This window comes from Pteronotus mesoamericanus, unplaced genomic scaffold (assembly GCF_021234165.1).
Source record: "Pteronotus mesoamericanus isolate MK-2021 breed Mesoamerican mustached bat unplaced genomic scaffold, CSHL_Meso_final contig_169, whole genome shotgun sequence".
In the NCBI taxonomy this organism is placed as follows: Eukaryota; Metazoa; Chordata; class Mammalia; order Chiroptera; family Mormoopidae; genus Pteronotus; species Pteronotus mesoamericanus.
The window spans coordinates 2,672,631-2,694,900 of record NW_026555068.1 but is presented as its reverse complement, the minus strand read 5'-3'; the positions used below and the strand labels follow the sequence as shown (position 1 = coordinate 2,694,900).

Sequence of the window (22,270 nt, the reverse complement as noted above, 5' to 3'; positions counted from 1 at the left end):
TGTTGCTGCTATAGCAGCATTACCAAAATAACTTGCAACCCTTTATTATTGTAGTTGTTACTCTTAAAACCACCTCATGGAAGGTAGTTTTAATTTGTCATTCATATCACCTAGTTTCCAGTTAGCTGGTTGGAGCCCAGAGACTAGTAGCCATACATCAGTTTTCCTGCAGTTGGTGAAGTTGAGCTGTCCTGGGGTGATTTGTAAATGAAATATCAATATGCAGATGGGTACTCATCCCGCCAGTGTTTTGTGCTTTGTTGTCTGCAGAAGGAATCCCTTGGGTCTAGGAGTGGTTGTGGAGAGAGGGGAGCTTCTGGAGCATTGGAGTTCTAGCTTTCTTTTCTTTAAGGAGCTTCTTTGGAGCCTTTTTACATTCTGTTGTGAGATCCACTTTTAGAAACAAGGTTCATTGTGACTGCAAGCCATCATTTGTAAGGCTGCTTTACTTGTTTTGGTTTTTTTTGTTGTTATGTGTTAGATTGAGCTGATTATCCCAACTGAATTTTCAACAAACCTCTAGCATAGGACAATTCTTGGAGGCCGAAATCTAGATTGTGATGGGGAACAAACTCTGGGTCTTTTTCATTGTTTTCTCTATCAATAAATTTTAAAAAACCGTAGCACCCTCTGCCATTATTTTGAATGGAAAATCTGCCCCTTTGCCTCTCTCTTCTCCTTCTGGGACCCCCACAATGTATACATTGACCCACTTGATCCTGTTCTCTAAGTCCCATAAGCTATCTTCATTCTTTTCGCATTCTTTTTTCTTCTTGCTCCTCTGATTGAATGAATTCTACTGCCATGCCCTTGTGTTTGCCGATCCATCCTTCCACTTTTTGTAGTCTGCTATTAAAACCCCCTCTGCTGAAATTTCCAGTTTAGTTATTGTTCATTGTTTTAAACCAAAAATTTTGAAATGAGCATCAAAAACCTCTAGGTCTTTGGTCACCAAATACAAACAAGCCAGCAAGATGGGGGCCTTAGAAATGAGATTTACCATGTCCTGGATTTCAGGTCTGGAAATCTCCAGATCAGAGCACAAATGAACAGCAAGGACCATGGCTGCTCACTGTTCAGGAGATCCAATTTGATCCATCCTCTAAGCAGGGGCCACAAGTTAAATATGGCCTGCTGCCTGCTTTTATAAAGTTTTACTGGAACCACAGCCCTGTCCATTCATTTGTGTATTGTCTAAGGCTGCTTTCTCACCACCACAGCAGTTTAGTAGATGAGACAGAGCCCATAAAGCCTACAAAGTGCTCCTCTGGATCACATGGACCTTGCTGAGTCCACAGCAAAGCCTGTCCCCAAATTCTGGGAGCTCAGGAGTAAAGAGCAAGGAAGAGCAATGCTATAAAACTGTCCAAAAGTTATAGATGTTTTTAAGGATAAGTGACTAAATCGTAGTTTTTTGACAAACATTTCATATTTATTAAGGGATATAATCAACAAAATATTCAGGTAAGGCAACATTTTTAAAAGCAAAATTTTATTGTGTAAAATTCTATATAGGAAAAGTACAGTAACAACTTCAAACCTATAGCAACTAATTTTTATGGTTCAAATCACAGTGCCAAAAATACACGGACATTTTAAATTTCACTAAAAGGAAAAGATACTATAGAATGCATAGTTGCAGAAAGCTATAAAAAGTCACTTTAAAATTAGACTGCAAAAAAAAATCCTACATAGTGTACGTAGGTTGTTGTCCATGTCCCAAAATAACACCATTTATGTTAGCAATTCTTAAACCTTCATGGTTATAAACCACAAGCACATCCATACAAAGACAAACCATTTTCATCAAGTCAGTGGCCAAATTGTTAAAAGGGCCATAATTAAAGTTGGGCTTTACACAGTGTTGAGGTTCCTATCAGAGGGGCTACTGCACAACAGACTTCCTGGAATCTCATGACAAGGTGCATAAGTGAATTAACAAGGCTGTACTGGAATGAGAGCTGCTCACTTCCCAGCGACTATGGCTCCCTGAAAACCAACAAGGAGCATAATGAGGTACAGATCCCAATAGATTATTTGCTCACAAATGTGTAAAATGCAAAGTGTAAATTATTCCGACAATACGTTTAAAGTGCTTCAGAATTAATACTGTTTTGGTCATATTTTCTACTTTCCAAAGGAGATCATTTTCTCTGTTTTGGCTAAATGATACATGGTAATTTACACTAGAAATGGTAAAATCAAAGAAAACTCTGTTGAGTTTTTAAAAAGATTGTTTCTATGCCACCAGTTTCTAGTTTCTTTTTAAGGAGTCAATTCACCTTGCAGGTTATATTCCAGACTAATTTTACACATTTCTAATCCATGGAATTTGGAATGCGAGCTCACCCTTGTCACAACTGTGGCATGCGTGTTGACTCATTCTGCCTCTTTGCTCTTCCTGGAACCAGCCCCTGTTGAATCTTCTGCCTCAGCCCTCCGCCCAGCACGGCCCTCCTCAGAGAATCTTCCACCACATTCACGTGCTCTCATGCGAGCTCCTGGCTGGTACAGCGGCAAGGACGGCCGGTCCTGCCAGGACAAAAGGATGGGTCACTGTTCCAAGAGCTGGCAGTTCAGGAGCGAACAACGTCTATTATTTTTAGGGACTGAGAATCTTAATTATGATACTCTTGCAGCTACAAATCAGCCTTTTTCACAGCACTATTTCAAAAATGAAGCATTTCGAGGAAAAAAAAAAAAGCCATGAAAATAGAGTTAATGTGTTATTGCTCAAACATAGAACACTGTGGAAATTGTATAACATGGCATTCTCCTCCCAGTTTGAGAGCTGACAGGTCTCACACACAGCTCAGTGCCTCAAATTTGCCAGGCAGTGAACCTGAGGTCTGAAGCAAAATGAGGCATGGCCCCTTACAGGGAGGGCTTTTAGAGTGCTAAACAGTTAACAACATTCATAATAAGCAGTTTCTGAGTGGATTATTTCTGAACTGTCCCCTTTATAGAAAATACTAACCCATCATCTTATTAAACTTGTAGATGTAGTGGAATAGAAACAAAGACTGAATAAAGTACACAAAATGCAATCAAATAGTTTCCAGGCATGAGGACCATGAAACTAGAGAAGGACAGTACAGTTCTGAAGGTTGGGACTGGTAATCCCAGTGGGAACAATTGCTCCTCTCAGGGAAGCCAGCACTCAAGGACAGGGAGGGAGCAATCCCATCCCAGCTCAGCGGAGCTTAGAGCCCAGGGAGGACACACCTGTCCTCAGTGCTCCTTCCTCGCCTTCGTGTATGATGGAGCAGCAGCAGCCTCAGCCTTTCCACAGCCACCTGGAGCGCAAGGACAGTGCAACTAGAGTGGGCATGTCCCACTGCTGTTTCTTGCACCCTTACCCGTTCCTGGCGGAGGCCTCACAGTCACCACCTGGGTTTATCAGATTGTTCTGAATATAAGCCTGGCCAATGAGAAGATGGGAAAGGGCTCAGTAGGCCCCATGGATCTGAATCCCTGCGGAGGCCAAGATGCAGGCTTCACAGACCACCATCTCAGGCCAACATGCATGGCTCTGCTTTCCACCAGGGTAACATCGATTGTGTATAGAGTTCAAAACTGATTGTAAAAGCATGTCATACCCTGCCAGGCCTGATAAGAAAGGAGCTATTACACATAAAGCACGTTATCACTGCTACGGCACTGGAGACTTAATTGAAAGGAGTCATCATGAGTTCCCACACCTATAGCTGTGCAAATGCCGAAACCACTCACTCCTGTTAAATAAAAAGGCAGTTGAAAAACAAGTGTTCATAGGAATAACCCCCACCAATGAGACCCATGCCTGTACTCGGTGTACCCAAGGTTAGGGCAACTTTAGAAACCCTTTCCAATACAGGCTTGATCAGTCAAGGGTGAAGCTAGAAGGGTCAGGCTTTTCTGAAGATCTCCCTTGCCTTTTACTGGAAACATTTAGAAAATCGATATCACTAATACCACATAGAACTTGGATGGATCTGACGGGAGCCATACTGAGTGAAAAAGCCAATCTCAAAAGGTTGCATATTCTTATGTTTCTTTCCATTTATATAGAGTTCCTGAAATGACAAAGTCAGAGACAGAGCACAGAGAGTGGCCGCCAGGGTCAGGAAAGAGCTGGAGGTGGGTGTGCCCTGCAGCCTGGGCAGCCGCAGTCCCATTTGCTCTCCCCGAGGGCGGGCTTTGGGGGGCGGGACGGACAGCATCATGGGGCCTGGCCCTGGAAGGGAGATCACCCTATTTATAGTGCTTCTCTGTGACAATGTGATTTGAATACAAATTAACCTCAAATTTCTAGAAGAAAACCTGTTTGTTTGACGAAGTGGGTAATCTCAATCCTCTGCTGATACTGCAGATCTAACTTCTGGGTGTTTATGAGCCATTTGATTGTCCATTAACCATCAGACATTGTTAATAATGAAAAAGAAAGCTCCATTAAATATCATTAATATTTTCTTTTCTGTATTAGAGGTAAATATCATAAAATACTCTTATTTATTCTCAATCAAATGGTATGAATGGGATAGTTTTATACTAAATAAAAGCCTATTTTTTCCCTGGTGAAAAGATGATAGCTAGTTCTATTTGTCAATCTGTCATTCAGCACTTGGCACCCACTAAGTGGACAAGAATCACTGCTCTAGCAAATAGAGACCCTCAGGGCAGTGCATCCCTAAGATAACGCAGGATCCAGTGTAGACGGGCCTCTCAGGGTCGGAGGGTGCGATCCTGTCCCTCAGACCCTATGTAGATTTTCCTTTTCTGGTGAAATGAAAGAATTTCTGTTTGGAAAAGCAGTCCTAAGCCTGCAGAAGTACAGTTCATACTTTAGCACAAACACATGAATAAGGGATTATGCCAAATAAAGAAAAGAACCTTGTTTCGCACGTTCGCCTTTCTGGGTGCCAGGCCATCCTCACTCTTCTGTTCCCTCCCTGGTCTCTCTGTTGCTTCCACAGGGATGCCACGGTCCTGGCTCCCTGCCTTCCCTCTGTCTGGGGTGAATGCTTTCCCCAAGTTCATCTCTTCGTTTCTTCTGGAGAACTTGTCAAACTCATAGTGAGCTCTAAGCTTTCTGCTGTCATCCAAGTGGTATTTTTGTGTTTCAAGTTCTTTTTCTCGAAATTTCCTCTCCATTTCCTTTTGCTCTTTATCACTGTCATTGTGTGACCTATGATTTAATACAAATTATCAGTAACCTTATGTAAACTGCTTGTCAATTACCTATCTTTCCTTCCAGGGTAAAAGTTCCAGAAAAGGCAGGGAATATGTCAGCCTGCCCATTGCTTTATGCCCAGTTTGCACATGATGGGCATTCCACAGGCATTAAATTAAAATGCTATTGAAAAGATGAATATTGTGTTAACACTATTCACTGTTACACTTGAGTAACACGTATGTATTAAGTCCTATGCTAATGTACCAGATACACATATTTTTTAAATTCTTAGTAACCCCCCAGAGTAAATACATTTCCCCCTTATTCCCCCTGTAAAGTAAATGAGACTTCACATGGTCAAGAGACTTTCCCAGTAGCCCAAATGCATATCAATCATGAGAGCTGATACTGACAGCTTAGTTTCTGCTCTAACTATAACTGAAATTTAACAATACTTTTGTATATGTCAAACTATTAAATCAATAGTAAACAAGTAAGTGGCTGGTTAACTTATATGGTTCTTAAAAGTCTTTCCCTCATGAACCACAAGCAAAAGTCCTCATATACCATCTCTGGATGCTGTACATACAGAAGGAGCAGGACTGGTGGGGATGAAAAGATCTATAAGTCAAGTGTGAATTGGTGCCAGAAACGTGACAAAAGGCATTGTTGTATCACAAGCAATAATACAAATATCTGCAACACAAACCACAATGCTAACAAATCAGAACTGATATCATGTATAAGTTAACTTTATATGCAAACCAATAAACCAGAACCCCCAAAAAGAGGAAAAGGAAGGTCTACATAACTTAGTGTGCAAAGAAGGCAGTACTAAGTCTTCCAGATTACTGTGGTCCTGGGCAAACAGCAGCCTAACCCACAACCTTGCCCTCTGAACTCGAATCCACTTCCAGCCACTCCTGTGAGCAGAGCAACTCTAGCCTCGGGGAAGTTCTGCGAGTGTCCAAATGCAGTGCATGAGTAGGAGCCCTGGGTCAGGGGGCAAGAAACCCAGCTGCATGTGGCCCCACTGACTGGGAGGAGATGACCAAACCCAGGGCCAGGGACAAGATGAGGGGTCTACCTTTTGACAGACATCTCACTGGACTTTCCCTGGACCATGTGCTGAGAGTGCTATGTCTGTCTTGTCCCCAGAGAAGTCCTGCCCAAGCTCCTTTCAATAGCCTCCTGTCATAAGCACGCAAATGCCTATGTACCAAAGGACCCCCAGAGGGAGGGAGGCAGGGATGGGAGAACACCAGGATCTAGAGCTATGGGTCAAATTTCGTGGGACCAGAGGGGAAACAACTCCAGCAAAGGAATTAGAGCACTTAGAATTCTCTTTAGCACAAAAGACTTTCAGCGCCTAAAGACTAAGTTCTCAAATTTATAATTCCACAGACAAATGGAAGGAGGTCCGGAATATCAAATAGGCAAAATATCTCAAAACACACAGGAAAATCACAAACTGATAAAAATTACAAGGAAAAGAGACTGAGAAGAAGACCCTGAAGACATAGAGTGCAATAACAGAAACCCAAAGGGAATAAGAGAAGGACATTTCCTTTGTTCAAAGATAGGCTTGCGGCTGCAGACTAATGGGCTTACCAAGTTTCTAGAACAACCAAAGAGAAACAAAAATGTGGACAAGCATTCAAGAATTCCAAGAATGTTATGAAATATATGCACTCAAACTGACAAAGGATATACGACTACGACTTGATGACAATCCTATGAGGCTTAATGTGGTCAAAGAAATAGAAGTGCGGGGCTCACTTTTCCCTGCGCTCCTCTGGCAGGTTGTCCCAGGGCTTGGCCTTCACGACAGCACAGCCAGGACAGGCTTCCCATTGTCCATCTCCAGTATCAATTTCCTCTCCTGGTTCTTTTGGTTTCTCGGTGGCTGCTTCCTCTCCCTTTTCTGGTTTCTTAAGAAGCTAAGAAATTATGATGTTAGTAAAATACCACTTTAAGAGTATATTATAAAAGAGGTCACTTAATAAATAATTACAAATATATACCAATATTGAGCCCAAATGTTTGAACAGCAAAAAATGTAAGATAAAGGTCCAATGAACAGGTTTTCAGTTCAACACTTAGGGCAACATTCAGTCAATGAAACATTCTGTATTTATGAAAAATGATTTAGGATAGTTAATGTGATGACTCAATGCTTGTATTAATGAATGTAGGAATGTTACAAAAAAAAGAATGATTTGATTCCTATTTCTATTTCTGCTGATACACACACAGAAAAATGTCTAGAAGTCTTGCAACACTGTGTTAATAGTGATTATTTTTAAGTGGCAGAACTGAAACAATTTTCTTTCCTTTCACCTACAGGTTCTAGTTTTTCTAAAATAAAAAACTATTACTTTTGTAATAAGGAAAAAGACATTTTTAAAATGGTTGCTTTATATTAATGACTTTTAGGACAGTTTTAGAGTTTTCAAAACCCTTATCATTCCCCTTCTTAAAACAGACTTAGCAGGTTGCTATGACACATTAGTGCTCCTTTCTTTGGGCCTTCCGCCATGTTAGTTCCCCATAGAACTTCCTACTCTTCAAAGTTTAAGTACCACAGGTAGTCAGCTTGCAGAACATAAATGGAAGATCTACTTCTGAGAATTTTGTTTTCACTCACAAAAGTAAACGTATTTTAAATTGCAAAGTATAGCAAAATTATAAACAGGTACATTTAGACTAAATTAGCCCATTTAAAAAAGAAACAGATATAATGTAAGGCAATGATCCCCAATCTTTTTGGCACCAGGAGCTGGTTTCGTGGAAGATAATTTTTCCACAGATGGGGGCGGGGGTGGGGGATGGTTTCAGGATGATTGAAGCACGTTGCATTCAAGCTCACCTCCTGCTGTGCGGCCCGGTTCCTACAGGCCAGGATTGGTACTGGTTCATGACGCGGAGGCTGGGAACCCCTGATGTAAGGCAAAACACTGAAGCCACTTCTCATCAAAGGTATGCATTATGTTACCTGTGTATATGCTCTCATTCTGCCTATGTGGGATATGTGAATTTAAACATTTCTTTCAGATAATTATCAACCTTTTTTTAATTACAAAAATAACACATGCTTCTAATAAATGCAATTGAAGGAGGTCTGGAAGTACAGTAGCATGTGTCTCCATCCATCCATCCCTCCATCCATCCATCCATCCATCCAACAAATAATTTGTGCACCTGTGCACTGTTTTCACTCGCAATACTTCTGAAACCAAGTGTGTGGTATTGTTTCAAACACCACTTCCGCAACTTCCAACACAGGCTGGTGTCCTACGATTCAATTCAGTTCTGACCCTATCTATCTGGAATTAATGTCAGATCCCACAAGACTGTCCCCACTTCAGATGCCACTGGTACTCCTGACTGAATAGCTATAAATTCAGGGGGTTCTTGAATGAGACTGACTCATGGAACTCAGGAGTGTTTCACTCACTATTACTGGTCTGTTATAAAGAATTCAACTCCAGAACAGCCAAATGGGAGAAATGCATAGGGCAAGGTACAGTGAATGGTTCAGAGTTTCCACTCCCTTTGCAGGGATACCACCTTCCTGGCACCTAAATCTGTTTACCAGATTGGATACTCTCCAAACCCCATAGAACAGGCTTTCACAGAGGTTCCACTACACAGGACTGAGTAAGTCACTGGCCATTGGAGACTGAACTTGTTCTCAGCACCACTCCCCTCTCTGGAGGTCAGGGGGTAGAGCTGCAAGTTCCAACCCTCTAATCATGTCTTGTCCTTCTGGTGACCAGCTCCTACCCTGAAGCTATCCAGGGTATCAGCCACCATCACCACATTATTATAAAGAAGACATCTCATCACTCCAGAGATTACAAGGGTTGTAAGGGTATGTGCCAGGAACCAGGGAAAAAGACCCTGTGCTACATGCTAAGAATATAGCTGTGAATAAGAGACAAGTGCCCACCATTAGTGAACTCACCCTTGATACTCTAGCTGTGACAGTGGTGGCCGTGGGGTGGAAGACTGGCATATGCAATGACAAAAACAGAATACCGTGAACAAGATAACCTCAGGTGGTATGAAATGCTACAAACAGAATAAAAGGACAGAAAGATATCAGGTGAGAGGAGGAGGAGGAATGGTTTCTCAAAAGGGTTAGGGAAGGCCTCCCTGTGAAAATAAGACGTGAACAGGGACCAGATGATGAGAAGGAGTCACTTATGAGAAGGCATACGCCTTGGGGAAGAGCTCACCATGGAGAAAAAGCAAGCAGAGGCCTCAGGTACAATTAGCCTGGCAAAGGGTGGAAGAAAGGAAGGAAGGAAAGAAGGAAGAAAGGAAGGGAGTGAGGGGCAAGCCAGGGGCACATGACACAGGAGGCGGTAGAAGCAGATGCCCATTCTGGTGTGGTTCTGTCCAGCCCTCGTCTGCGCTCCTTCTACCTGCCTGTAACCAGCTGTCAGAGACACACATCTGTTTTTAAAGAGTTTCATGAAAAATATCACACAACATTTTGTAGATAATATAATCCATACTATATAAATTATATATTCTGGAATTTTATTTGTAACTTTGGTAGCCTAAGTTCCTCCTTCAACTTAAGCTTACTGCTTAGTTTTAGTCCTAACAGGAAAATAAAAAACTGCTGGGTTGCTCTCCTGTTTCACGCTGTTGTATCACATTTGTCTTTTTTGCTAAAAATAGCTGTGAGGAAATCTCTCTGACTTTCTATTTTTAGGCCATTAATACAAATTCTTTTGGCATTTCTTCACAGACTTTGTTTTTCAGGGGTTTTTTTCTTAAATTTAAATTATCCAAAGTCAGAGATGATTCATAAGTCAGAGATCCCCAAACTGAGCAAAGGTGCTTATTAAAGGCTACTCTTTAAACTTGGGTCAGATGTGTATTGGCAGGTCAGAACACCAGACACTGCTAAGGACAGAAGCTATGGACTTCTCACTCCCCGGGGTCTGACCTGCCACCAAGATTTGGTTCCACCAGATTTGGACAAGACTCTTTCTCTTGTTGTGTTTAAGTTTTAATTTCTTTTTTTCTATATGAAGGATCCTACCTTTACTGACTTAAATTTATTTTTATTTCTTTGACTTATTTTGGATTTTAATTTCATTCTCCAAACTGAAAAAGTAAAATGCTATACTCCAAACACTTGAGGTCTTACTTAAAATTATGGTTGAAATTGTAAGTTACAAGTTTCAGTGCTATTCTTCCCAAAAAAACTTTCAAAGCTGTTGATGAAAGTGCTTTTGAGAATGTAAGAGCATTAGGCACGGAGAGAGCTACGCTCTTTGTCTAAAAAGTAAAATGAAAATGTTAGGCAATATTCACACATCTGTGACCATAAAATTTGCATTAAATGTATACCTACATTGTCTCTGGTCATGACAGAGCTGAATTTCTACAATGTACAAAGATATTTCCTATAATACTAAGGTTTCATTTTATTTGTTATTTGAGGTTAGGTGGGGTCATGTGGCTTTGGCCAGTGAAATGTGGGCAGAGAGGTCAGTCACTTCTATGTGGAAGGTTTAAGAACTAGTGTGCAATTTGCCATATTACACATTCCCTTCCCTGTCATAAATATTTTAGAAACAAATGCTAAAATGGAGCCTCTGAGCCTGCCTGGGTCATTAGATGGCTATGACAAGTAATGGACAAGTGACGTGAACAAGGATAGAACTTGAATTTTACAAAGCCAGTAAGATTTTGAGACTATTTGTTACTGCAGCATAATCTAAGGTGTCTGACTACCAAAAATATCAGAAACTAATCTATGGCACAAGGATGGCAACTATGATCTCTTCCCCATCTTTTCCCTTTCTATTCTCTATCTTCCCCCAAGTACTGACCTTTGATTTTTTTTCCTTTATATCACACAATTTTAATGAATCCCAATAGGGCACTTTATGCCCTTTATGGAATGAGGTAAGAAGCACATTAGGTTGAAACCTATGTTTAATAAGGTCATTTGAGCAAAATACTAAGAAGGCAAGGGCTGACTCCAATTTGGGGCAACAATATTTTACATGGAGAAAAGTTCCTCAATGAATGAAACCATCCCCCTAAACTACTGCATCAGGCAAAGGAGAAATTGGGCAAGAGATGCAGACACCATCTCTATGAGAAACCCAGTTCTATGAGTCAGCCTTCACATAGCAAGGCACTAGCCAGTGGTTTTCAAATATGTATTTTTTCGTCAGGAAATCTTTTTGTTAGAGGAAAATGTAAGCAGGAGCCCAAACTATAATATCAGTACTTAAATGTGGGGCTCCTTGGGGTGAAGTGCTCCCCTCAGACCCAGAAGGCTGGTCCTCCTCCACCCTTCTATCCGCCCAGTCCTCCCAAACACAGAAAGCCCAAGGAAACATGAGGGCTCAGAGAACACAGTTTGAGAACTACTACTGTAGAATAGAAAAAGGGAACTAAATTAAAAAAAAAAAAAGACCAGACAAACTGAAAATATTCTTTTACTTCTAGAGAGCTAAAATACTTAGAAGACATAATTAGGAAAACAGAACTATTTTTGGAAAAAAAAAAATAAAAAGTCTCCTCCAAATTACCTTAATCCTTACTTCTTTCTCAGCAATTTTCTTTTGTTTGTCTATTTCTTTTCTCTTACATTTTTCTTCTTCTCTTCTCTTTCTTTTTTCTTCTTCTCGTATGCGTTTCTTTTCCAACTCCCTTCGTCTTCGCTCTTCTCGCTTCTCTTCTCGAATTCTCTAATGAGGTGGAAAAGCATGTGTATGAATTATCTGCATGGATGTGGTAGAAACAGGCAGGATATTCATCAAGTAAAAGATGAGACATACCTGCTTTTCTAATTTTCTATTTTTAATGTATTCCAAAAGAGGTGTGGTTCTTCTAGCTAAAATTTAAAAAATTGTAATGGAGTATTTAGCTCAAAAATAAAATTTTTCTTTGTCTTAAATACTTGTTTTTAATATAATACTTAAGATAATTAAGGTAAGAATATTATCATTTTTACAGTTTGACATTGGATTGTGGTGGGTTCTTATTCCATCACTATAAAGTCAAGTAATTTGGAAGCACTGACAATTTCACAGATAGTAGGCATTTAATTCCTGATTGTTAAAGGAGTCATAGGTTACTCACAGAGATGGTATAAAAGCAAAAAAGCAAAATGAGTACAATGCATTAAACTTCCCAAATGTTATATATGCACAATTTTGCAGATATTTTAAATCATTACATAACACATATATATATTCACTTTGATTCAACACATATTCTGGCAATTTCTTCTTTTTCGGCTCTCTACACAATGGTTCTAGGCATTGTGAATTTTTATATTTTCTTCTTCTTTTTTTTTAAAGGATAGGTGTGTTTTAGAGATTTTATTTAATTACTTTTTTAAGAGAAAAAGGGAAAGGGAGGAGAGAAATGGCAATGTGTGAGAGAAACATCGATTGGTTGCCTCTCACATGCCCCCACCTAGGGACCTGGCCCGCAACCCAGGCATGTGCTCTGACAGTGAATTGAACCAGCGACCTTTCAGTTTGCAGGCTGGCACTCAGTCCACTGAGTCACACCAGGTAGGCTCTTAGGGCTCTTATACTTTCTTACAATATATGCTCCATAAATCAGAATAACCAGAAGTAAAAGCTTAGAAAATAATTCCATATGGCACTGCTGACCTAAAAATTACTAAGTACTCAGGAATAAAGGTCTCCACAAATTCTCAGTGGATCCTCAACTTTCATGCCCCTGACCTGTCTGACCTGACCTAGATGTTGGGTGCCCAAACATGTGGCAGACCTCCAGGTGCTACCCCCGAGGGACTGGCTCCAAGAGGTATGTGCTCCCTGTGGCAGTGGTTGAAGACTTAGGTGAGGGGTGGAAGACAGCTTGGGTCTATAGTAAAAGTCTTTGAGACCTCAGATTAAATGAAGGAAGGAAGGAAGAATCCTTGGATGCACTTGAAGACTGACATGACATTTCCAGAATTTGAGGATGGGGAATGAATCAGAAATTATTAGAGAGCCCCTGGCCAGGGGTTCCTAACTTGGAATTGAGGACTCCTGAATATCCTGACGTTACCTATCAAACTTACTGTGGCAGGTTCCCGGCCACAGTAAAGAGCTGACACGGTGCACATGCTCACCTTTCATCACAGGCAAGGGGAGCCAAGAAGAGAACCCCACCCCCTGTGAGGCCCCGGTTTTCACAACAAACTCTGGTCTAAGATTAGTTAGCACAGCTGATGCACTTCATAATAAGCAGGTTACCCCAAATTAGGGAGGACTCTGCTCTGTGCCATGGAAGTTTTGCCAAGGCAAGGGCCAAGACCTACTTTGGTGCATGAAAGAGCTGAACTGAGACCGTACCTGCCTTCCTTCTTCTCCAACAAAATACCTGCCATGTTACCCCTGAAGAATCAATGTGAAAGGAAAATGAGACCATGTACAAGAAAGTACTTTGCAAACCACAGAAGTGTATTATTTATTAAATAGAGGATATATATATGACCATGTAATATACTAATTTAACCAATAGTATAACTGTTACCACCTACAGACAGCCAATGCACAGAAGACACCATCACCATAGTCTTTGCAGACCAGGACCCAAGTTGGGGGCATGTGAGAGGCAGCCAATCAACGTATCTCTCACATGTTGAAGTTTCTTTCTCCCTCCTTTCCCCTCTCTCTAAAAATAAATAGTAAAATCTTTTTTAAAAAATTGGGAGGAATACCTTGGGAGCAAGCAACCCCAGCCCCAGGCCAGATGGCACAGCCTAGGGTTCCAGCACCAGGAAGATAAAACCCCATAACTTCTGGTTATAAAAAGCAGTGGGGGTTGGGGTGGCGGAAGAAATGGCTGGATTTTCAGGAGACTCCATTTACAGGATCCTCATGGACTCAGAACACATGCAAACCCATCCACTCTGTGATTCAGCACCAGGGTAACAGATGGAAGGGGGCCAGTTGCACACAAGAAGTCATTGAAGTGACTAGAAATGGGGTAACGGACAAACCTTCAGAAGCCCGGCAGAGGCATTGTCCACTCTCTGAGCCCTCTCCCTACACAGAGCCACAAAGTGGTGAAGCAGGTTTCCCTGCTCTGGTGATTACCTAAATCTCCGCCCCACACAATTTACAGGTGCCTTTTCTAAAATAGGCCATCCTACTAAGACATGGAGTCAAAGGAGCTCTATCTAATACACAGAAACAAACACAGGGAGACTGCCAAATTGAGGAGATAAAGAAATACTGCCAAATGAAAGAACAGAACAAAACCACAGAAAAAGAACTAAATGAAATAGACATAACCAACCTATCTGATACAGAGTTCAAAACACTGGTCAGGATGCTCAAAGAATTCACTGAGTATGACAACAACAAAAAGGAAGAAATGAAGGTTACACTAAGTGAAAAAAAAATTTATAGGGAACTATCAGTGGAGGGGAGGAAGCCAGGATTCAAATCAACTATTCGGAACATAAGAAAGAAATAAACATTCAACTGGCTCTCTACACAATGGTTCTAGGCAAGAAAAAACAGGAATTTAAAAAAACAAGGACAGTACAAGGAGCCTCTGGGACATCTCCAAATGTACCAATATCCAAATCATAGGGGTGCCAGAAGGAGAAGAGGAAGAGCAAGAAATTGAAAACTTATTTGAAAAAAATAATGAAAGAAAACTTCCTTGATTTGGCAAAGGAAATAGACACACAAGGCCAGGAAGCACTAAGAGTCCCAAACAAGTTGGACCCAAAGAGGAACACACCAAGACATATCATAACTAAAATGCCAGAAGTTAAAGATAAAGAGAGAATCTTAAAAGCAGCAACAGAAAAGCAGAGAGTTACCTTCAAAGGAGTTCCCATAAGACTATCAGCTGATTTCTCAAAAGAAACTTTGCAGGCAAGAAGGGACTGGCAAGAAGTATTCAAAATGATGAAAAACAAGGGCCTAAAACCTAGATTACTCTATCTAGCAAAGCTGTCATGTAGAGTGGAAGGGCAGATAAAGTGCTTCCCAGGCAAGGAAAAGCTAAAAGAGCTCATCATCACCAAGCCATTATTACAAGAAATGTTAAAGGAACTTATTTAAGAAAAAAAAGAAGATCAAAACTATGAACATTAAAATGGCAACAAATTCACAACTATCAACAACTGAAATCTAAAAAAACAAACTAAACAAACTACCAGAACAGGAACAGAATCATAAATATGGAGATCACATGGAGGTTTATCAGCTGGGTGAGGGAAGGGAGAGCATGGGGGAAAGGTGCAGGGATTAAGAAGCATAATTGGTAGGTACAAAATAGACAGGGGGATGTTAAGTATAGTATAGGAAATGAGAAGCCAAAGAACTTATATGCATGACCCATGGACATGAACTAAGGGGAGATAGCTGGAGGGAAGGGCAATATTGGGTGGAGGGGGGCAAAGAGGGAAAAATTGAGACAACTATAATATAATAAACAATGAAATATATTTTAGAAAGAAGAAGAAGGTAAATTATAAGCAGCATAATATCCTATTCTGCAATTCTTAGTGAGTGGGCAGGAGGTAGACATGGGGAGGGGGAGGATGGGGAGCTGGGCCTTGAGGGGCAGCCTGGAACTGATTAGAGAGACAGGCAGAAAAGGGAACACATTAGGCATGTTTGGGAGCTACAAGCAGAGTGCCAGATCACAGTAAAAGGTGTTTCGTGTCTACTCTTGAGTTTTTTGGGACTGCTCCTTGGAGATAACCACTTCTAAAAGACACCACTTGCAGGCGAAGAGCAGAAGGTCTGATTCAAACCAGATTCAATTCTCTGGCTGGGTTTATCCACTCATTTGTTTGGCTTGTTCAGGAGACTTGATATGTTTTTAAACAGCAGCAAGATGACCTCATACGGAAGCCAAGTATCTTATTTCTGTGATTGGTCTTTGAAAAGATACTGACCTCAACCCTGAGATATAACACTCTTTCCCCAATACAGCCAAGAACAGAACACTCGAATGTCTTTTCTACTGTTAATTCATCACAACTTTGAAGGAAGATGAGTGTACCTGAAAACTCAGGCTCCCCCATCCACAGACTCTGAGTATTTCCCTAAGCTGCCGTCTTGTTATTATTTTATCAAAACTAGGAAATATTCTTTGTTTCTACCAAACCTGTCACAAGTGCCAATTTTTTATGAAAATCATGAAAAACAAGAAATAAGTACATACCCTATAAATACATATCTCAGTAAAGTAAAGGGAAGAAATTAGCAAAACAGACCAATAAGTTCTCTTGTCTTTGCCTCTATGTCTCCCAGAAGAGTTTCAGGATTGGCACTAACTTTCTCTTCCTCCAAGAAATAAGTTTCTAAAAACTTCTTATATTCTGGATCTGTAAATTGAAAAAGAAAATAAATACACTCCTTCATATAAAGGAAAGAAATTATATTTGATCAGTGTATTTAATTGGGTAGTTTCATCATCCAGTCTTTGAAAAAGGACTCACCATTGTCAATGCTTCCAGTTTTGGCATCTTTTTTCTTTAGCTTCTTTTTGGCTATCTTCTGGAATGGAGCAAACTCTACCACTGCAGGATACTCTAGGCCTTTAACCAGAAACAAATTCCAAAAATCACTCTAAAATTCTACTATATTCATTTTAGAAAAGAATTATCTAGTGTTCAGAATGAAAGTCATTAGAAATTTGTTTTGTTGTTATGTGGGGTGGAGGAAACATAAAAAAGAAATGATCACTAAGAGAATCTGCTATATGCTTAATCAACAAATGGAACACTCTACCTCTGTAGTGCTAAACCCACCAAATAATCACTTTTATACTTGCCAGGAATGACCAGGTGACTATGATATTGTTATTCCCCCATTACCTGGAAGACACATGCTAAAACATTAGTGGACCATGAAACATTTTGCTAAGTGTAATAATCCAGTCAGAAAAAGGCAAATACTGTATGATTCCAATTCTATGAGGAATCCAGATTATTTAAATTCATAGAAACAGAAATTAGAAGCATGGTTGCCAAGGGCTATGGACAGGGAGAAATGGTGAAAGTTGTTGTTTAATGAGTACAGAATTTTTTCATCTGCAAGATGAAAAAAGTTCTGGAAACTGGCTGTACAACAATACAAACATACTTAACACTACTGAACTGTACACTTAAAAAATAGGACGGTAAAATCATGTAATGTGTATTTTACCACAATTTTTAAAAAGAAAAGAAAAAAGGCTAATGAATGAATTACTGCATAAATGAGCACTTAACACAAATATCAAATGGTTCAAGAATTAAATTTGCTTGTTTTGCTTGAGCAAAAATCTCGTGGCCCCAGCCTAGTCACCCTTTAACCATCTTTTCCAGTTTGTGACCCCTCAGTGGAGGGGAAAAAAACGCCTGTCAGTATGGGAGTGAGGTGAAGTGGAAAGAAGCTGGTTGATGAGGAATGTATAGAAAACAATATGCTGTTAAAAATGTACAGACATGATAGCAGCAAACACAATGGCTAACAGTCTGACAGGAAAGGAGGAAAAGGAAAAAAGAATATCAAAAGCAGGACCCAAAATGTGCAGAGGATTGGAACCATTTAGATAGAGGTAAATTACCTGGTATCAGTAGACAACGATATTAAACATGGTCAAAAACTGATGTTTAATATTATAATCACCTACTCCCATGACATTATCCAGAAATGATATAATTTTGAATAATACTCTGTTTAGGGAAACAATAATATAAATGAGTAATATTTTCATATTATTCATATTCATACTATTAACCCATGGTTAATAATACAATTTTTATTAACCATGGGTAAAATAATTTAGTTTGGAGACATAAAAAAGTAAAGTTCACTTATCTAGAAAACTCATTTACTCATTTATATAAAATATTTCAATCTCCAATGATAATATATAAATAGGTTGTCACTATCACATAATTGCTAGGATTCTTTCATTTATATATAATTTTAATTTTTAACAAAAGCACACAATACAATCATAACAACATGATGTAAATTTACACATCGCTGTAGATTAGTATATGAAAGCTTAAACTCTCAAATATTCCAGCAAAGCTTAATGTACATAAGAATGTAACAAGGAGTTTAAAAAGCTAATAACCCAACCTTTATTGTCAATGAAGATATATCCATCAAAACGATCTCTAAAAAGAAGAATGTCGTCAGGATTTCTAAAATTAATGTATGCTCTTGAGTAGAGATGAGGATAAAGACTGAAATAAGAAATAACAGTGAAAGCGGTTAGTAAAATATATGACTTCTTTAATTTTGCCTTTTTTCCCCTTGCCTGGATACAACAAACTACTTCAGATAAAACCTCTATGGCAAAGATTTCTCTCTCAGTAAGTAACAACAATCTGCATATTCTTTAGCAAAGACAAACAGACAAGAAACAAACAAAGCATTAACTAAAATCTCTTTAATGACTTGGGAGAGATCCTGTAGGTTAGTTTCTCTGTTGCATGGAGCCAGAGTTACAACATTGGTTCTCAGGGGTTGAAAACCAAAGGCAAGGTTATTCAAATGTCATGCCTCCTCATGTATCATGGCTGCAATACAGCTAATTATAATTCCTTCATAGTAGAAAATGTTATATTGTAAAAAATATTATTGATTTAGAGAACACTTAGAAAAGTATTAACTGTAAAGACAAGTATTTATTGTAGCACATTGTATAGAGTCTATAGAAAAGCTAAGCCTTTCTCTGCTATCTCACAGCTACCAATTTCCTTCACAGGTATGGACTTTTTTTTTAACCCCATTTCACAGATGAGAACACTGAGGCTCAGAGAAACTACATAATTGCAAAGGGTGCAGTTAGTGAAAAGGTGGGACTAGGATTCCCAGCTGAGTCACTCTGGGTCCAGTGTCAATCTTCCTTCAACTGTACCGGGGCTGGCGATCAGCTCGGGGTCCATGCATCCCATGCCAGGACCCGCGCGGACACCCAGGCCAAGGGACCCCTCACTCATCCCCGAGGGCCGAGGTCCCGGCGTGAGGCCCGTGGAGCCACCGCTGGGGCGGGCGCCTCCAGGCCATGTTCGCCATCCAGCCGGGGGTAGCTGAGGGGGGCCAATTCCTGGGAGGCCCGTCTCCTGGAGTGTGTCCGCCTGAGGTCCAAGGAGACAGCAACTCCAACTTCATGGCGAGTGCAAAGGACGCCAATGAGAACTGGCATGGGATGCCAGACCAAGTGGAGCCCACCCTGGTAAGGAGCTCCTCCAAGTTGCCCTCTGACAACCAGGCCTTCCAGGTCCCTGGACTCCCGGAAGGAGAGGTCCGCAGCCCACCAGAGGGGGCAGAGTTTTAATCATTTGAAATTTTAATAATTTGAAAATCATCTTTTTTTTTAATCATTTGAAAATCATCTTTATTTTTTTAACTATTTGAAAATCATCTTTATTTTTTTAACCATACCTACATTTACCTATTAATTTTAATCATTTGAAAATCATCTTTATTTTTTTTAACCATACCTACATTTACCTATTAGTGGTATTTTTGTTGAATAGATTAACATTTTTTACTTCAATGCATTTATTCAAAAGGAAAGTTTTATGGCTACCATATTGGGAACTTATGAAATTGAAGATAAAAAGGGTAATAATGAAGATAATCATAAAAAATAGTGAAAAATCACTAAATCACAGCTGAACTGTCACCAGTTGAAGATGTCACCCAAAGTCAGTGCTCTCTTTGTTAATAAAAGGGAGATTTGAAAGTAAAAAGTGTTGTCAGAGTCAACTATGTACCCAAGTTGTACAAGGAATTGAAAAAGATACAATTTGAGAGGGGTGGGGTGGGGACTGGGTGCTAGTGATAGAAGGGACCACAAGACCACTTCTGGGGTCTGGAATATTCTGTTTCTTTATCTGTTGTTAGTTACATGGGCATGTTCAGTTGTGAAAATTCATCAGGCTACACATGTATTATTTATTCAATTTATTCTGTTATACTTAATACAATTTACATTAAAAAGCTACATGAGATATGGTTTGTTGATATCCAAAAACAAAAATTAAGTAGTAGGTTGTCAGTTGATCTAGTGAGTTGTTTTTTTTTTTTCTTAGACTATGGTGGTGTCAGTAGAAGCATATTTAGAATCTATTTTAGAGGGATTTAATGATCTGCCTACTTAGAAACAACTTGCAGAAATAAAGGACTGCACTGATTTCTGGGAACATGTGGGAAAGAAGATGGAAATAGAGATACCTTCTATTATCTATAATACTTTGCCAGAAAGTGACAACACCTCTCAGATTCTTAGTGTTGGTAAACAACTTCTCACCTGAGATCCGCAGTAAAGAACTCAAAGTAATCATGTGCAGGTAGCGGGTGCAGGTGCTCTTCCAGCTGCTCCTTGGTGAGGCTGGGAGGAAGGCGCCGGATAACCACCTGGAGAAAGGACGCTGGCTGGGTTTTGTTTCACTATTGCTATGTTAAGCTTTACTTATTTCAATGCTTGGTGACCTGTATTTATACTGAGAGGAAAACTTAAACCAGGAGTCCAGCAGAAACACACATTTTAGAAAAGGTTCAGAAAAACATACATGAGAACATGGCTGTCAAACGGATCATGAAGGCTGAATAATTGAAAAGGGTTCTTTGAGGTCACAAAAGCCTGTGCATAGCAGCTCTTTTTCATGTAAGCATTTCATTACTACCAGACAACTGTTAGCATGTCTGTGCTCCAGTTGAAAAATAACTCTCTGCATGTTAGGCCACATTAGAAGGTTAAGACCCATGCAAGGAATGTGTGTGTGTTGGAGTGTTTTTACCAAACAAACCAACAGCATTTGTTCTTACTGCCAAGAGTAACTCCGCCTGCGGTGGACACCTTTCGCCTCAAGTCCACAGCGTCTGCACTGCTGGCTCTGTCCCACTGCACCATCAGGCTTTCTAGGCTCTCTACCTTCCCAGCTTCTCTGGACCTTAAAGGATCTTCGCCTAACCGCACCACCTCCCTTTCGTGCACCCTCAGGTCCAGGTCCTCGACAGTGTGGACAACTACTACCCCTAGCTGGTAAGCCTAGCGTTTCTGCCCCAAAGTCCACCTCTGGAGGCTAAAAAGAATTTTCTTTCTCCCCAAATCCGAAAAGAAAATGTCAGAGTGCGCCAGAAACTGTCTCTGGCGTCATGAGGTGCTTAGGACAGCGCTGCCAGGCCACTGTCCGCGGTGCTGATACGGCCCCGCCGCTAGTGGCCCCGCCCCCGCTCCCGTCCACCAGTGCAGCTCCTCGGCCGCGCCCACTGGCCCGTGCTTGCATCACTGAGGCCCGCCCCTCCATCTCCTAGCCACCCCTTCGCCTCGCCCCGCCTCCACCTTGGTCTGGATCATCTTCCTTGAGACGTAGGCGAGCATCTCCTATACTCACCCCGCCCTCTTTCCTCGCTCCGCCTCCGCCTTGATAAGTCCTCTGGCTGCTGGCTCGCACCACCCTATCTAGCTCTTCTCCTCCTCCTCTAGTGAGGGTTGCCTGCACTGCTCCGCCCACCTGGCGTCCTTCCATGTTCCGGACTTTTACCATCCTCTGGAGTTTGCAGGCACCACCCGTTTTCGCCCCGCTCCACTCCGGGAAGGACCTTCTTCCTCTCGCGAATTTTGCCGGCGTCGCTCCGGCCTTACCCCGCCCCGTTTCTGGTCTCACACCCACCTTGCTCAGGACAGTCCTCTTCTCCTCGCGAGGTTTGCCTGCGCTGCCCCCACAGCTGGAGGACAAGGCTGGCGGTGCTCCTGCCTCTCTCCGTGGAGACTCCTGTGGAGTCCCCACAGCTGACGTCCTCTCCCTCCCGCTCTGGCCCCGCATAGCAACTGCCGCCCTGGGGCCTCCGGGCCCCTCCTTTTCCGAGCGCATTCCCCACCCGCTGCGGATCCACCAGCGCCTCTCGCCTGGGCCTAAACTTCGCGAGAACTGGAACGCCGACGCCCCCACATTCGCTCCCGCCCCCTCGGTTCAGACGCTGCCCGCCGCCCTCCCACTCTGGGTTCAAGACCTCCGAAGCCGCACTTGCACATCGGGTTGGAGACACCGGAGGTTAGTAGGCTTGCGGCGGGGCCGGGACCAGGAGCGCAGAGTCTGGGAGCCCCGCGGCCTGGACATCCACACCTCCACCGGCG

At 41.3% G+C, this 22,270-nt stretch overlaps 1 protein-coding gene across 7 annotated transcripts; it reads right to left on the bottom strand.

The window, feature by feature from the left end:
• Nucleotides 1-1,505: 1,505 nt before the first annotated feature.
• Nucleotides 1,506-22,032, bottom strand: UPF3A (UPF3A regulator of nonsense mediated mRNA decay). Of its 7 annotated transcripts, XM_054565902.1 has the most exons (12): nt 21,807-22,032; nt 20,441-20,547; nt 18,259-18,365; nt 16,623-16,721; nt 16,398-16,508; nt 11,971-12,026; nt 11,722-11,880; nt 9,123-9,166; nt 8,025-8,094; nt 6,935-7,095; nt 4,873-5,167; nt 1,506-2,532 (listed from the first exon to the last, which is right to left on the bottom strand). In XM_054565902.1, exons 1-12 carry the CDS (start codon nt 22,005-22,007, stop codon nt 2,380-2,382), a joined length of 1,563 nt encoding a protein of 520 aa, XP_054421877.1. In that variant the 5' UTR covers nt 22,008-22,032; the 3' UTR covers nt 1,506-2,379. The 7 variants fall into 7 exon arrangements, with proteins under 7 accessions (XP_054421877.1, XP_054421878.1, XP_054421879.1 ...); XM_054565905.1 differs by lacking the exon at nt 4,873-5,167 and having other exon boundaries at nt 2,353-2,532; XM_054565903.1 differs by lacking the exons at nt 8,025-8,094; nt 9,123-9,166.
• Between the last annotated feature and the right edge of the window lie 238 nt (nt 22,033-22,270).

Bases quoted from the DNA above. Each gene is read 5' to 3' on its own strand.
- UPF3A (XM_054565902.1), bottom strand. From the start codon at position 22,007: ATGCGCTCGGAAAAGGAGGGGCCCGGAGGCCCCAGGGCGGCAGTTGCT. The intron at 18,366-20,440 runs GTGAGAAGTTGT...TTCTTATTTCAG, and splicing joins TTCTTTACTGCGGATCTCAG to TCTTTATCCTCATCTCTACT. The intron at 5,168-6,934 runs GTGAGCCCCGCA...ATTAAATCATAG, and splicing joins CCAGAGGAGCGCAGGGAAAA to GTCACACAATGACAGTGATA.